Genomic DNA, 17350 nt, shown 5'->3' on the forward strand with positions numbered 1-17350 from the left:
AGCCCTGGAGTCAGGACCGGGTTCAGGTCAGCGTGGGCTCCACCCTGTCTCCACTGCATCCTGATAAAATGGTTTAGTCCTCATGCTAAACTTTTGTAAACATTAGGGGAACAAAAATGGAGAACAGAAAATCCCCTGGGCATAGCAGGGTCTAAGAAGGGACTGGATGGTCTTTGTGTGTTTGTCTCACCCCCTGACATGTATGTCTCCACGTGTTTGCAGGCAGAGGCAATGAGACAGAGAAGTGGGGAAGTAATGAGAATGGGAAAGAGAAGGACAGTAAGTAGGAAGGTCTGCTCAAAAAATCGAGTGGAAAAGATCAAAGAAGGAACTGAGGAAAAAAGGACAAGAGAAATGCTTTCCCTTAACAGTAGGAACAGCCAGCTACTTCACGCCCCATGTTTGAACTGTTTGTCTTTCTTACTATTTAGGTTTTTGAAAGAATTAATCGTATGTGCGTGTTGTGTTTCTAGCTTACATTTTATGAAGGCTGTTTCCTAACTTGTATTCTTCAAGGTGTAAAAATGGAACAGCCAGGCCATGGATTTTAGGGAAAGGATTATCACACTGCATTAAAAACAAACCTATCCTGGGGCGTCTGGGTGACTCAGTTGGTTAAGCGTCCAACTTCAGCTCAGGCCATGATCTCACGGATCGTGGGTTCAAGCCCCACGTTGGGCTCTGTGCTGGCAGCTCAGAGCCTGGAGGCTGCTTCAGATTCCATGTATCCCTCTCTCTCTGCCCTTTCCCCACTCACACTCTGTCTCTCTCTGTCTTTTTCAAAAATAAATAAACGTTAAAAAAAAAAAAAACTATCCAAGGTTTAGAAATAGTGTGAGACAAAAAATGCATTACTTAGGAGCCGTCTTTTAGAAGTTTTGTGAGGCCGAAACTCCTTGTTACCCGCGCAATAATTCCTTCTGCAGTCTTCCCCCCTTTCAGGGATTTGTGAGCTCACCGTCAAACATAATATGCACCTTTTACTACCTGTAGTTTGGGTAAGCCCATCAGCCACATGCAGTGTCCAAATTACAGAATGAGAAGAACATACTCGAGCCAGCTAGCACTGCTGTGGAATAAATAAAGACATCCTCTGGCCGTGGGCCTAATTCACTGGGACAAAAGAATCACACACCACACGAGCACTTACCTTAGGGTTATCGGGGGGAGAAAGCATTGACCCAGCCATGTCCTGACAGAGATAACCCACCTTTAAACTTCACACCATAATATTCCAATACTGATTTCTCCATTTCAGAACAACACTGTATTACAAATAGATTTAACCTGAAAACGTGGCACCTCTGGCTTTTGTAGCCACAGTCATGATTTCTTTCATGTCAGTCCCACAGGGTACGGTAATGGTAAAAGTGTAGACTGGTTTGTTCTAATTAAAACTCTCAGGGTTTTCATTTGTCTGTCTTCCAACTGACGCTATGTTAATCACTAGCAGAAATCACAAATTAATGACCTGGAGTTTCATTCAATTCACAAGCATTTTGTTTGGCCACATTTTAATTTAAATACTTTTTGAGCCAATATCTAAAAACCATGAAATTTCGCATTCAAATCTAGATTTCCCTTCTCTCTGAAGAAATAGAAATATGACAGCAGGGGTTCTGGTTTCCAAATGAATCTGTCCAATGTGTCAAGTGGTCTATTTCTTTTTTCTTCTTTTCCAGCTAGTATAATCCTCAGGCCTAAATTTTCTACATTTTTTTTTATTTTTTTTAATGTTTATTTATTTATTTATTTATTTATTTATTTATTTATTTATTTGAAACAGAGAGAGAGATAGAGAGCAAGCAGGGGAGGGACAGAGAGGGAGGGAGACAGAATCCCAAGCAGGCTCCGTGCTGTCAGCACAGGGCCCGATGTGGGGCTTGAACCCATGAACCATGAGATCATGACCTGAGCTGAAATGAAGAGCTGGATGCTCAACCAACTGAGTCACCCAGGCACCCCAGTATTTTTAGAGTTTACATTTCTTTGCTGAAATTTCTCTTGTTTTCCCTCGTGGTGAGCATTTTCTTACATCTCTGAGCACAGATGTGGTTAAAATAGCTGTCTATTTATTAAACACACTATTAAATAGTGTGTTAGTCTATTTAAAATCTGTGTCTACTTGTCCTGACATTGGCCTTTCCTGACTTTCTCCCTCTTTTGAAAAGGGATCACATTTCCCGGTTCATCATTGGTCAAGCTGTTTTGAACCCTCTCCTGGACATTGTAAATGTGATGTTCTGGAGAGACTTTTAATTCTATCATATTCCTCTGAAAAGATTTTTTTGTTTGTTTTTGATCTACCAGAGAACATGGTTGGACTTAAGTTAAAAAACTCTTGGGGGTAGCTCAAATCTCAATTTAGTATACATTTTTCCTTAGTCCATCTATTATAGTCTCCCTCATGCAAGTGTGGCATGGAGTTCACCTACAGACCTGAACACCCTTTCTAAGTGGGATTTTGTCCTCTCCCTTCCTGGCTTTCTCCTTTCTGATTGCCCCTCCCCTCCCCTTCCATCAGCTTTGATTGTCCCAAAATCTATCTCCTGATTCTTCAGGCCAGATAGACTTTCTGTCAGAGTTGTAACTGGTCCTCAAGCTACTAACTACCATAAAGCAGCAAACTCACCCATGTTGTCTCTTCTTTCAAGTGTGTGACATCTCCCAGAGTGTGTCTGCTTTGGTTATCTCTTGAGGGGTATCTGGTATCCTTTGCCTTTTGTGTTTTTCCCAGAGTTTATAAGTGTTGTTTGTGGAAAGACTGAGTCAAGTAGGAGATAATCAACCATATAGAAACAGAACAATTAATGCCCAATAAGTTCCTTTCTTCAGTATGCATTTAGAAGACAAGGGCACATACTTGTTTTTGCTTCTGAACCATTCTGGCCTTCCCGAATATCAGGCAACAGCAACAATGATATAATCATTTCAAAGTTTTAATAACAATGGAAGAACGTGCTTCCATTTCCTTGATGGCTGTGGATCTTCGGTGACGAGGTATCAGCTCATTTGCTGCTGGCACCAGTTTTTTCTTTTTTTTTTTAATGTTTTTAATGTTTGTTTATTTTTTAGAGAGATAGAGACATAATGCAAGTGGGTTAGGGACAGAGAGAAAAGGAGACATGGAATCTGAAGCAGGCTCCAGGCTCCGAGCTATCAGCACAGAGCCCAGTCCAGAGCTCGAACTCATGAGCTGTGAGATCATGACCTGAGCCAAAGTCGGACGCTCAACCGACTGAGCCACCCAGGCGCCCCTACCACTGGCACCAGTTTATTACCGGAAGCACTGGAATTCCAAATCTATGTCGAGCTGTTTTCTCTTTAAGAAAGGGAGAATTTGAGGAATTGTTGAAAACCAAGGGGACATGTGTTGTCCATTTGTCTCTGTATTTTAAAAAAGAGGATGATTCTAACACAAGAACATGTTTGAGTTTATCCTCATGTCTGTGTGTTCCTAAATATTAGAGAAATAACAAATATAATATCACTTGAAATTATTATTTTGAAGACTCAGCAATCATAGCAGATATCAGTTGCCATTACTATATGTCACCAGTGATCCCTTAGGTGAGTCTTGGGGATTAGCATAGTGTGTTAATTATCTAATACTGTGTTGCAAACCATCACAAACTTAGTGTCTTAAAACAACACACACTGATGTTTGCACAGTTTCTGTGACTTAGGAGTCTAGGCTCAGCTAAGCTGGGCTCTCTGCTTAGGCTGTCACAAGGTTGTAGTCTAGGTGTTGAGCATATTGGTTCTCTGGTGGAGGTTCAACTAAGGAAGGACCTCTTTCCAAGTGAACTCAGGCTGCTGTCAGAAATTGTTTCTCCATGGTTGTTAAGACACAGGCCCTTGGCATCTTGCTTGCTGTTGGCTAGAAGCTTCTCCCAGCTCTGAGAGACCACGCTTAGTTCTTTGGCTGTTTACCCTGTGACTTCTGCAAGGAGAGTGTCTAGACCATGTCTGTTTGCAACATGGAGTCTTATATATCATAATGTGGCCATAACAGTGACAGCTCATCACCTAAGCTGTATCCTGATGATTACAAGCAGGTCACAGATCCTTTCTACACTCAAGGTGGAGGGTTTACACAAAGGTGCAGGTGCCCATCAGGAAGTGGGGATAGAGAGGGCTCCCATAGGAATCTGTCTGCCATACCTACTGTTATGTCATCATTTTTGAATGTCCTATAAACATCTACTTTGGAAAGTCTCTTTTTGTTTGTTTGTTTATTTGTTTTTTACAAATCTACACAAAACAGAGGAGATAAAGTTTCTATTTTGGCTATAATACAGGGTAAATTGAAGATGGTCACCTGCCTTGTTAACATCTTTCTTTTTTCAATGTTTTTATTTTATTTTTGAGACAGAGACAGAGTGTGAGTGTGGGCGGGGCAGAGAAAGAGGAAGACACAGATTCTGAAGCAGGCTTCAGGCTCTGAGCTGTCAGCACAGAGCCCAGCATGGAGCTTGAACTTGTGAACCATGAGATCATGACCTCAGCTGAAGTGGGTCGCCTAAATGACTCAGCCACTCAGGCACCCCTACATCTTTCTTAACCCACCTATATTTTCATTATGATGTGAATGAACATTTATACTGCATGTGGAATAAAGAAGAAGCAGGCATTTTTACTAGCCAAAATCATAAAATCATAATTACCAACATTGCAAACTCTTTTAACCCATGAGCAAAATCAGAGTAGTTAACATTGAGCTTTCTTCTCTCTTGTTTCTCTTCATTTTTCTTCTCTTGTGCCATCATTGTCATTGAATTTTATCTAAAATAAATGAGGAATTGGGGCACCTAGGTTGCTCAGTAGGTCGAGCGTCCAACTCTTGATTTCGGCTCAGGTCATAATCTCACAGTCCGTGGGGTCGAGCCCCACATCAGGCTCTGCACTAGCACAAAGTGTGCTTGGGTCTCTGTCTCTCTCTCTTCCTCTTCCCCTTTCCCCACTTTCTCTCCCTCTCTCTCAAATAAAAAAATATATAATAATACAACACAATATAACAAATAAGGAATAAATTTAGGGATTAATAGCTGCTCAGCTGATTAACCAAATTCAAAGCAAAAGCATTTGTGCTCGTTTCCAAAATGTTCTTGTTCTTCCTCTCCTTGGAGATGTGCCAGAAATGCGCTTTCTTTTGGTTGGAAGAATGACGTGTTTTGATTAATGATGCGCGAGCTAACAGAACCACGTACAGGTCACCATCCTCCTCCTCCATTTCTTCCCTGACAACAACGTTGAAAAGGGATATTATGTAGAGATCACAAATTGCTATGCTTGGGGCTCTTGGGTGATAAAACAAATGGTGGTAATAGAGAAGATGTTTAGATACTTGCAGTTTGGTTGAGAAATGTCCCAGGGTAACCCTAAAAATACATTAAAAACTCACACGTGACGAGTTTCCGGGTTGTTATCAAATGACTCTGGTAAAACCCATTCATCAACATGGAAACTTTTTAGACACGAAAGGAGTATTAAATCGGAAGCTTACAGGCAACATTCATTTTCAGGTGATAAGCCTACTATCTTTAACTTTCTGGGAGACTCAGCTACAATACTGCATTCTCTAATTCATCTTCTATTCAAATGAGTTGATTCTGTCTCTCTCCCTGTTGGCAGACATCCAATGACACCTTTGAAATCCCCCTCATGTTGACTGGGAATGTGGTGTTAAGGAAGAGGCTCAACTATGAAGACAAGACTCGGTACTTTGTCATCGTCCAAGCTAATGTGAGTATTCATTCCCCCTCGCTTCCCTCCTGGGAGCTTAGGAATAAAGAACTCTCCCAAAATGTGTCAGTGCTCGCAGAGTGCCCGCTGGAATTTGTGGCCTCAACGGGGTAGGCTGCCCACAGCATAATTTATATGTTCTGTTCTTCTAGATGGAGAATGGGACGGAATGGAACAGGAGGAGTGTTTCTACCCACTGTTCCCTTCACTCTGAGTCACATTCCCACCCTTCGGTAATTTGGCTTTAGTTCGCCCTGAAGCATTTCTCAAATTGTGACACAGAATGTGACACAGAATGTGGCACAGAGTGTGACCTGCAGGAGAATCACCTCGGTGCATACTAAACATGCAGGTTCCCGGGCTCTGCCTCAGACCCTCTGTGCAAACACCTCACAGGATGGAAGTGGAATACCTGAATGTTTTACTCCCTGGGGGATCGCCAAGTATGCCAAAGAAAGAGAAGACGTGTCCAGTTGGTAATCTTTTCCCCCCCTGGCTGTCATTTCTTTAACACCTGCTCACTAGATGTCAGCTACTGGGACTGTAACCAGGATGTATGTACAGCAGGAAGGGAAAAGCTGAAAACCAGTCACTTATATAACGTGGACTTTTATTGTTATCTTAATAAAGCCCCAGCTGTGTGTGGATCAGGGGTGGGGTGGAGTCAGAGGGGGACCTGGAGGGGGAGGGGGAGGAGGAGGAGGAGAAAAAGGAGGAGGAGAGGGAGGAGGAGGAGGGGAAAAGGAAGAGGAGAAAGGGAGAGGAGGAGAGGAGGAGGAGGAGGAGAGGAATTTGTTAACAAGAGGAATAGAGCTAGTATTTCAGCAAAAATCTGACAGGGCTGGCTACAGATAGCTTCCAATATTGAAAAAGTCCATAGCAAGTGACAAGATCATGTTCCGAATAGGTTATTAGACTCTGAAGCCAGCCTGTGCCTTAAAGGATTCCTAAGCAATGTCATTCTACTTCTATAGCAGAGCATGAAGACCACTCAGAGTGGAAATAAGAAAGCATCCTCCATCAGCTGTTATGAACAAGTTTATAATGGCCATTTTTTAGCTAGAGATATTTTGCCAGGAAGGGAGGGAAAGTTTGTCTGTGTACAATTATAATTAAATATATAATATATATTTACATTAATGTTATATATTTATTATATATAAATATATTTGCTTATATAAAAGTATATTTATTTATATATATAATATATATGAATTTAATTTGCCTATTTTATACAGTCGGTAGATAGTAGATATATGTAGATAGAGATCTAATTTTTGAAGCCAGATTTCTAAATTTTCGTTCAAAATTCTCAAGTCAGTATCTTGGTGTCCACGGGCAGAGATTAGAGTGCAAACAACAGATACAGGAGAAACTAATATCTACTGGGGGGGGGGGATCCTCTCAGAGCTCCTCAAAAGCCTGAAATCTTTTTTTAAATAGTTTTTCTACACAGTGAAAATGAGAAGAAAAAAACACAGCTTCTCTTGTTTGACTGTGAATCTCTAATAAAATTTAAAGAAAAATAAGATTGCTGTGGAATATATCAGTTTTTCTTGTGCTATTTAAAATGAGCTATTTTTTAAAAAGAAGTTCAAGTAAACTTTTTAAAGAAGTTCAAGCAAGAACATTTGAATTGATGTTTAATTTAAAATATTTTTGAAGGCTTCTGGAACAATTTGTATGCAATTTGCTAGACTGCCCACAACTGAGAGAGAGAGAGAGAGAGAGAGAGAGAGAGAGAGAGAGAGAGGGGTAAGTGGTTAGCATTTCAGGGATAAAATTATGAAATATGAGGATATGCGTGAATCAGCAAGAGGAAGGATTGGAACTGGCAATAAGTGAAAGAAAAGGTTAATTTATCTATAACAATTTTTATTATAAATTTAAATCCTATACTATAAAATGGGAATATTAAATATAGGAGATTATAAGCTTCTTAGTGTTTTTAAAAGCTGTCAGAGCTATATCCTTTTAATAGTTTTATTTATTTATTTATTTTTAAATGTTTATCTATTTTGAGAGAGCAAGTGGGAGAGGGGTAAAGAGAGAGGGAGAGAGAATCTCAAGTGGTCTCTGCATTGTCAGCACAGAGCCTGACTTGGGGCTCAACCTCAGGAACCATGAGATCGTAACCTGAGCTGAAGTCAAGAGTCAGTTGCTTAACTGACTGAGCCACCCAGGCGCCACCCCAAAATAGATAATTTAAAAATGGAATCACTATGGGAAAAATTATATATGCATATGTGTGTATAGGAATATACTTTTAATCTTGGTAAACACTGCCATATTGTTTTCCAAAATATTACAGCACATCACTTTCCTACAAGATAAAGAATGGCACATTGCCTCTCCTTTTTAGATAAAATAATTTACTTAAAAAAGTGTATTGTAGGAGCTGAAAAGCTGACTCCTACTTGCTTGAGGACCGATGGTGAGCTCCCTTCCCTACTCCGAGTTCAGTGACCTCACCTTTGTGGCCATGGTGGCCACTGTGAGTATGGACAATGACCAGTGCTACGAATCAGGACTTCTCGTCCCAGAGAGATGGTTGTTCAATGTTTACTGCTTTGTGAATACCCACGTCTGTGTCAGGGAGCAAGAATCCCTGTCCCCTTCAAGGTCCTTCTGGCCAGACCAAGTATCAAATTGACATGAGACAGATTAGCAGGAGGAAATCAACATTAATAGGCATATGTATGGGAATCCACATAGACATTCCAAACACAGGCACAATCAGAAATATATGTCCTTCTGAACTAAGGAGAAGGGGGAAGGGGTCTAGGATTTTACAAGAAAACAGTGCAGTTCATAGGGTGATAAGAAAAGCAGATGTTTGCTAATTGGCTGTTCTACATACAGAGGACTCACTCAGGTAAAATTTATCTCCAATAATTCATATTCTGTGAAATACCCCAAATGAGATTTTTCTGTGTGGCTAAGAGAGGGACAAAAGTACCTCCTGAGACACAGGGTCTCAGGGGCTTTGTGTTCACAATAACTCACCTGTCAAAGTGGCACATTCTGGGAGGGGCCACTCCGGAACCCTTTCATCTATATAATTTACACTTTTATATTTATATAGGATCATGAAGTCCACAGACTGTTACATGTTTCTAGTTACATTTTTATATCCTTTGGTGTTTTTCTATTATCATTTTGTCAATGCTACATAAACTGTCGTACAATGTAGATCACGTACATTCAAAACCTACATTTTTCTCTTGGAGTCCTAAAGAGAGTTGAAATATGAACAGTTTTGATTTTAAAGTAGGTGGTTATGTAAGTGGATGGAAGAGTGATGATATATTACTGAAATTACTCAACTTTGACCTGGCTTTGCTTATGGTACGAAGATTTGATTGATGTACAAAGGAAACTATTCTAATCTCGTGTAATTAGGAAGTTTCTTTTTATCCCTGTAGACATATTAGAATTCTTTTTTTTTTTAATTTAAAAAATTTTTTTTTTAGAGAGAGAGAGACAGAGCGTGAGTGGCGTAGGGGCAGAGAGAGGGAGACACAGAATCTGAAACAGGCTCCAGGCTCTGAGCTGTCCGCACAGAGCCTAATGTGGGGCTCGAACCCACAAACTGCGAGATCATGACCTGAGCCGAAGTCGGATGCTCAACCGACTGAGCCACCCAAGCGCCCCACATGTTGGGATTCTTAAATAAGCTGGAAGAGTTTTGGTTAACAAAATTAAGAAAACTTGCCACTTGTTTACTGGAGGACTATTTGCAACATTATTAATCATGGTTTAAGTATGAATGGGCAATGAGAGAATGATTAATTCTAGAAAACAGAAGGAAAAGAAAGTTCAGAGATTGTACAAAGATCCCTAGGTTTTCTTTCTGTCAAGGTTTCCAATATAGTCTGTACCACAAACTCCAATTTTGTTATGTTACCCTAAGTCACAAACAAATCAAACTTATCTCCTTGTACATGGATATTGTTCCAAAGCTCTCCTTTGTATTACTGTTATCCTGAAGGAAACACTGAGGACTCTTCCATACTCAAGAGCCCTTAATTAGTTGTCATAAAAAAAAAGTTTACATTTACTTTAGAATCATAGCCAGGGTAGGGATGCCAGGGTGGCTCAGTTGGTTAAGCATTTGACTCTGATTTTGGCTCAGGCCATGATCCCAGGGTTGCGGGATGGAGCCCCACATTGAGCTCTGTGCTGAATGTGGAGCCTGCTTGGGATTCTGTCTCTCTCCTTCTGCACTTCCCACTTTCTCTCTCTCTCTCTAAACTAAATAAAATTAAATAAAAATTAAATTAAATTAAAATCATAGAGTAATTCTAAATCATCTTACCAATAACAGGAAGAATTTAATATTTTCTGAAGTATCAAAAATCTAGAGAAGGAACACTTAGTTGTCTTTCATAACAAGATATTATAATTTGTAAAAATGCCACTTCTTTCTTACTCTGTCTTTTTTCCCAATGTATTAATATTCAAATCAGTATGTAAGCATTGTAATTATATGGGCTTGTATGTAAAAAAAATCACTTCATATACTTCTGGATGTCAATTTCTGTAAACAACTTTTCAGCATTAGCTCCCACTCTGACCTTCCCTCACCTGTCCTTCCTACTGCTTGTGGAGTAAGTGCTGGATTTTACCCCAGTTGTTTTGAGCTCCGCCCATTCTTGGGCGTACTCTGGGGAATAGGCGTGAAAGAGGGAGATGGTGATGGCACCTGATGGCTGACACAGATTTATACAGTGCCCAGTGGTCAGGGTGTGTAAGCATGTGGAGATGCAAAGTGTCATGCTGTTCTGTCTACCAGCGTGCATAAAAATTAAGGAAAATCATTAAATGTCTCAATCCAAAAAAAAAAAAAAAAAACAAAAAAACATTTTCCAGGAAAAAAAAATCACTTCTAAAATGGTTTAGACCCCCACAATCTTGTTGCTTCTTTATTTTTTTTTTTCCATTTTGAATAAAACAATGTAATGGAATCAAGTTACTCTAGGATAAGTTTCGTGTTTCCAGCCAGGGATCGTCCATCTGTCATTGGTGAGCAGAGCAGGGCAAACACCCCCATGGTCCTAGGTGAAGAGTCAGGGTCAGAAGATTCAGGGCTAACCTAATTATGTGGCATTTTTTTCTTTCCCTACTGCAAATAGCTGATAAAGTAATGAAAGAGTCTGTAATATATGTATCTATGAGTGAGTCTGGGAGGTGCTTGCTGCTAGCCAGTGTGTGTGTGTGTGTGTGTGTTTTAGTTACAAAGCACTTGAATACTGAGTATGTAAATGTTGGAAGTCTATGCCAGGTCTTCTATGGCAGCAGCTCAAAAACAAACCAAAACATCAGCATGTCTGTTCCATACTCATTTTTTTTTTAGTTTTTTGAAAAAAAAATTAATGTTTATTTTTGAGAGAGAGAGAGAGAGAGAGAGAGAGAGAGAGAGAGCTCTCACACAAACAGGGGAGGGGCAGAGAGATTGGGAGACACAGAATCCAAAGCAGGCTCCAGGCTTGGAGCTGTCAGCACAGAGCCCGACGTGGGGCTTGAACTCATGAGTTGTGAGATCATGCATGACCTGAGGCGCAGTCAGATGCTTAACAGACTGAGCCACCCAGGTGCCCCTAAAAGCTGTTTTTTTTATGTTTATTTATTTTGAGAGAGAGAGAGAGAGAGAGAGAGAGAGAGAATGAATGAATGAATGAATGAACAAACGAACGAACGAACATGAACAGGGGAGGGGCAAAGAGAGAAGAGAGAGGGAATCCCAAGTAGGCTCGGTGCTATCAGCACAGAACCGGATGCAGGGCTCTGTGTCATGAGCTGTGAGATCATGATGTGAGCCGAACTCAAGAGTTGGACACTTGACCAACTGAGCCCCCCAGGTGCCCCAGCAAAGGCTGTTTTTAGTGAGGACTACCCCACTGGAGAAACCAACTGAGCCACCCAGGCGCCCCTGTTTCATCCTCATTTTAGAACTGAGATTCACCTAATTTCTTAGTATTTGCTGCAGTCCACATCATCCCTGGCTCTGCTCCCCGACAATATTTAACTGGATACACTTGTAAATAGAGAGCAGGTACTGAGTGAATCACAAATTAGCATTCATCTCCGCTGATCAAAGAACAGTGGACAATGAAACTATTTTCTAGAAGGAAAGCCTTTTGATTAGGATAAAGGGGTGGGGCCTTACTTCTCATCAGACACAGGTGTTTTATTTCCTTAACACCGTCAGTTTAAATATTTGCAATTTTATAAAACTGTGCTTTGTAAAAAGTGTGGATTGTGACGATGAATCCGTTATCTCTGAGCTATTTATAAAAGTCAATATCTCTGAAGTTCTAAACATATATCTCTTTTTTGAAGAAATAAATTAGTTCTTCCTAGCAATATGTTGATGAAAATTTCTACTTATTTAGTAAATACTTCATTCAAAAACAGTGGGTGTCTTGGCTACACCAGCCATTGTGTTACAGTGTGGTTCTCAAGGTTTGTAGATTGTGTTGCCGTCATATGGGACCAGTGGATTGAGAATTTGAATGCACATGCTGAGGATTCAGGGACCAAGTCAGTGCTGCTTTCCTTTTCAGCCCAGACAGAATATTCCAGCTAGGTCATATTCCACACACTGCTGAATATTCCTTATGACCTTCATGATTCTGTGTTGAATATACATAGGCTTTTAAATTACTGGATATTGGCTTTTACCTGGATTATTCTTCATATCACCTGCACTTCCTTGTAAGCTGAACTCACAGTTGTTAAGTAGTGACCTATTTGTATGGCAGCTAATTAAATGTTTCATGGACATTAATGTTTAATGTTAGCAAGTGTGTAAGTGATATGTGAAATAATAATGCACATTGAGAAAATACAAATTAAACAGTCATACTTGAATAACTTTTAAAATAGATATATTCTTGGGGTGCCTGCGTGGCCCCTTTGGTTGGGCATCTGACTTCAGCTCAGGTCATGATCTCACCGCTTGTGAGTTCAAGCCCTGCGTCGGGCTCTGTGCTGACAGCGCAGAGCCTGGAGCCTGCTTCGAATTCTGTATCTCCCTCTCTCTCTCTCTTCCCTTCTCCCACTCATTGCTCTGTCTCTTTCTCTCAAAACAATAAGTAAACATTAAAAAAATTTTTTTTTAAAAAGATATATTCTTGCTTGACAGTTACAGTCATAGTTTTTAAACTAATGAAGTATCTTTTTAAAAAATATTTAAAAATGTAAAATACCTTACTTTTGTAAAGGAAATAAGAGAAATGAGGAATGAAAATGGGAGTAAAGAAGGAAGGAATTTGGCAGGGCGGGGAGGGGGCAATTAGTTTTTAATATGTTTTGGATTCTCACATAGGAATGAATGGAAATACAGACTTCAGGAAATCACATAAAATATTTATGCAAATAATTATGTTTTATTTATACCATTCCCAATTTAGAATGTTATTTCTTTTATCTAGAATAATCTTCAGCAGTAGCATTTTACTAGAAAGAGCGAAAGGTTCTTTTCATTTTGGTTTTTTTCTCAATTTCCAGGGGCTGTGTTTTAGATGAATTTTTAAGGTCAAATTTGGTTCTAAACTGGGAGAAGAACATCACAGATTAAAGCCTTCCATGGGCTCACAAGTGCACAGTGAGCTGGAGACTTACTTTCATATTCATACCCCTCACGTTATATAATATATATTAATGACAAATCCTGCAGAATATCCGCATGCATAGAGGGACTGTGGGTATCTGTCAGTGCTACCTCTGTGTGTAGACATGGCGAGGAGCAGAATTTGTCACCCCAGAATATGCCTCACTGGCGCATAAGGATTATGGTTTCAAAACAGCAGACAACAGGGAAGCTCTGAAAACTAAGTAGGCAGTTTATGCCTACACGGGACTCTCCACCTGCAAGGGTGTCCCTCCCCCTCCAGGAAGAGGAGAATGGCTAAATCCGGAGAAGCTTCTGTCAGAGGGAAAGCCTTGTTTTACTGCGCCTTGCCTGAAACCCAGTTCTCCCCACTCTCCATCCCCAACATCTTCTTTTGTCTTTTGCTGAAGCCCGGGTTTAAGGTGACAGTTTGGGCCATTTTGGGGAGTTGCCCAGTTTTCCTGGGTGTATGTGTGTGTACATATCATTAAAGCATTTTGTTTGTTTGTTTGTTTGTTTGTTTGTTTTCCTGCTAATCTGTTTTCTCTTGTGTGGGGTCTCAGCCAAGAAGCTACAAGGGTGGAGGGAAATTTTTTTTCTTCCCTGACACTAGCTTCTTTACTATTTTTCCTCCCAGTAAAAAGTTCATATTTTATAAATCAACACTTTGTAAACAGTATCTTTTCCCAATATTATAACCAAACCAACGTGAGCTGCTCCTTGGTACATCAGAAACTGTACCTGATGAGTTGCCACACAAAGAAAACTTTATTTGCAGCAAACAAGGAGATCATGGGGAATGACTTCCAAAGTCCTGGCTCTCTGGGCAGGGAATGGGTTCCTTTGTTTAGGGTTAGGAGGGATATTTAGATAGGGGAGCCTCGTCATCATCTGTAGACGCAGACATAGGGTCGTGCGTATGTCCTAGGGAAACCTGCCTGCACACACGCTGTGTGTTATGTAATGAGACTTGTGCTCCTCCTTGGGCGGAGATTTTAGTATTGCAGTGAGTAGAGGTAGTTGTCAGTCTTTCTAGAGGTCACACCGTGGTCCATTGGCTCAGGTGTGAGTAAGGGGTTGAGCTCAAACTGGTCAACATGGTCTGGGCTGGTTGGAGGTCTTGTCAGGACAGTCGCTCACTTGCTCACTTGAGGGAAGGTTTTGCTTTCCATTTGCCTGAGTTAAGAGATAAGCTGGAGAGAGGAGCTCAAGGGAAAATGTGAGATAAAGGTCGGTGAATGCAAGCAGATGGGCAGTCAAGGTCAGATCTTGGGGTCTAGCTGGTAAAATATGACATAAAAACCTGAATTATGTATTTTGGTAATCATACATACACCCAATCTTACGCACTTGTACTCCATTTTAAGAAGTCTTAATGATCCAAAGAGGTAGAGAATAGTTAGATTTGTTGCTGACAGACTGAAAGAAAGAGTTTGATAAACACTCAACTGTATCTACCATTGACTTGGTGATGACATATAAGGGGTAAGGTGGTGTGGCATTTAAGTGCAGAAATACTGCTTACGGGATATTCAGATATTTTTCCACATCCATATCACATCAAATGTTATCTAATATTTTTTATCAACTTTGATTGATTTGGCATTTTGAAAAACTTTATCCTAAGCAACCATAATTTTTAAAATGTCAGATTTGATGAGCCAGTTGTGTTTTTTAAAATTTGCAAGAAATATATGAATTTATGCCAAATTAGTATTTTCAACAAAATAGTGATTGCCAGAGGGGAGATGGGTGTGGGAGGGCAAAACGGGTGACAGGGAAAGGGAGATACAGGCTTCTAGGTATGGAATGAATAATTCATGGGGATGAAAGGCACAGCACAGGGAATACAGTGATTCTGTAATAACGTTGTGTGCTGACCAATCATAACTACAGGTGTGGGGGGGGGGGGCATGGCATAAAATTGTACTTTGCATCACTATGTTGTACACCTGAAACTAATGTGACATTGTGTGGCAACTGTACTTTAATAATAATTTTTTCCGTATGTACTCAAAACTCATACATTTACAGTATAGTATTTAATTTTTTTTTAATATTTATTTTTGAGAGAGACAGAAAGACAAAGAATGAGTGAGGGAGGGACAGAGAGAGAGGGAGACACAGAATCCGAAGCAAGCTCCAGATGCCGGGCTCAAACCCACAAACCATGAGAGCATGACCTGAGCTGAAGTCAGAAGCTTAACTGACTGAGCCACCCAGGTGCCCTAAAGTGTTAAGTTTTAAAGCTAATTTGTGGAGCACCAAAATTATCTCATATGCCATTTGCTGCTCCTACTGTACTTTCAACTATACTGAATATAATAAACAGACAAGGAAAATTTACAATTAAAGAAGGACTTCTTAAAAATCTCTATCCCCTATACATTCAACCAATCATAATTATTAGTATAATCTTGTAGTGATTAATCTTGATTGTATTCATCCCTTTTTTGAGAAGGACAACCTGTCCTCTGCTTTCTTAGATTTACTAACTGGTGACTTGCAGATTACAGGTCCATTGTGTCTTCCTTGTGTCCTCCTGTTGAACACTCTTTAGATAAATATAATTAATATGAATTTCTAGTGAAATCACTTCCACTCCTTAACATGGGCTTCACATAGTGATTTCTTCCCAAAGAAATGAAAAAGGAAACAAGAAAGAATAACTTTACAATGGGGAACCATGGTGAACAGAAGCTCAACCAGGTGATCAAGTTAGCCTAAATCATGAGTCGTGTTAATAATAATATACTCTTGATATAATGTGATGAAATGATGCTGGATCTCTCTGGTCTCCCTCCCCAAAATGTACCACCCCAGCCTGATCTTGAAAAAAACATCAAGTCCCCATTGAGGAATATGCTCCAAAGTGCCTGACTCATTCTCAACATTGTCAAGGAGATGAGAGACCAGGGAAATTGGAGAAATTTTCATAACCAAAAGGAGCCTGAGGGGACATGATGGCAAAATATAAGTGGAGTCCTGGATGGGATGCAGAAAACGGACATTAGATAGAAACTAGGGAGATCTCAGAAATATGGATTATAGCTAATAACAATGTATTGTCACAGCAAGAAAAGCAACAATGACAACAACACTGGGCCAGTTTAAGTGAGTAGGCAAGATCTTAGTCAAGGCTGTTTCATAATGAAGAGACCAGAATGGGTTCTGAACTCAAGTCGGATGAAAGAAGGGATAGAGCATTGTTAAGATCTGAGATAGGAATTCTCTTCACAAGAATTTCTCTTTCTTTTTCTTTTTGTTTTCTTTACATGTAGGAGATGGTGGATGCTAACTAAACCTATTGTAAAATCATTTCACATATATGCAAGTCAAATGTTGTGCATCTTAAACTCATGCAGTGCTATATGTCAGTGGTATCTTGGTAAAATAGGGGAAAACAAAACAAAACGAAACAAAAATCCCTGTTCTCATTGTTCCATAATGTCGTGGAAAAAAGAGAACATTGAATAGATAGTTCCCATTATTGCTACAAGGGCACCCTTCGTAGAAGCTGTGGTTTTAGAATCCCAAAGAATAAAGAAACAAAATAAGACAGTTATAACCTGGAAGCTTGGAAAACTAGGTTATTTCAATGACAACATCATCCTACCAGAAGACAAGCAATGCTGGTCTCAAAATAATTTATAATAGAAAAGCTTATGTGAATCATTAAACAGCATTTCTCCATTAAGAGTATAGCACATCTGGTGTTTTTTTTTCTCTTTTTTCTCCCTTCATTTTACTCTTTCTTTGTTTCTTTTTTTCTTTCTTTCTTTCTTTCTTTCTTTCTTTTTTTTTTGTTCAGGATGTGGGTTTTTTGTTTTCATTTTTGTTGTTGTTTGTTTTTGGAAGTAACCAAAATTCATCTAAAATGTATCTAGATTTCTTGAAATATCATCAAAAGAGCGAGTGGGTGCATGTGCGTGCACCAGGCTGGGCTTGTGGTGGAGGAATCAATAGCCAAGAGTTTTTGCTAATTGGTCT

General features: G+C 39.8%; 1 protein-coding gene across 7 annotated transcripts in view; it reads left to right on the forward strand.

Moving 5' to 3' along the window:
- PCDH15 (protocadherin related 15) overlaps positions 1–17350 on the forward strand; it is a 1256363-nt gene that overhangs the window by 774086 nt on the left and 464927 nt on the right. For all 7 annotated transcript variants that reach the window (XR_006299724.1, XM_043596132.1, XM_043596136.1 and 4 more), the window contains one exon: positions 5635–5745. Coding sequence is in view for 6 of the 7 variants with exons in the window: in XM_043596132.1 (XP_043452067.1) it covers positions 5635–5745 (111 nt within the window). In the remaining variant the exon portion in view is untranslated. The remainder of the gene's footprint in view (positions 1–5634; positions 5746–17350) is intronic.

Source organism: Prionailurus bengalensis, chromosome D2, assembly GCF_016509475.1.
Source record: "Prionailurus bengalensis isolate Pbe53 chromosome D2, Fcat_Pben_1.1_paternal_pri, whole genome shotgun sequence".
In the NCBI taxonomy this organism is placed as follows: domain Eukaryota; kingdom Metazoa; phylum Chordata; class Mammalia; order Carnivora; family Felidae; genus Prionailurus; species Prionailurus bengalensis.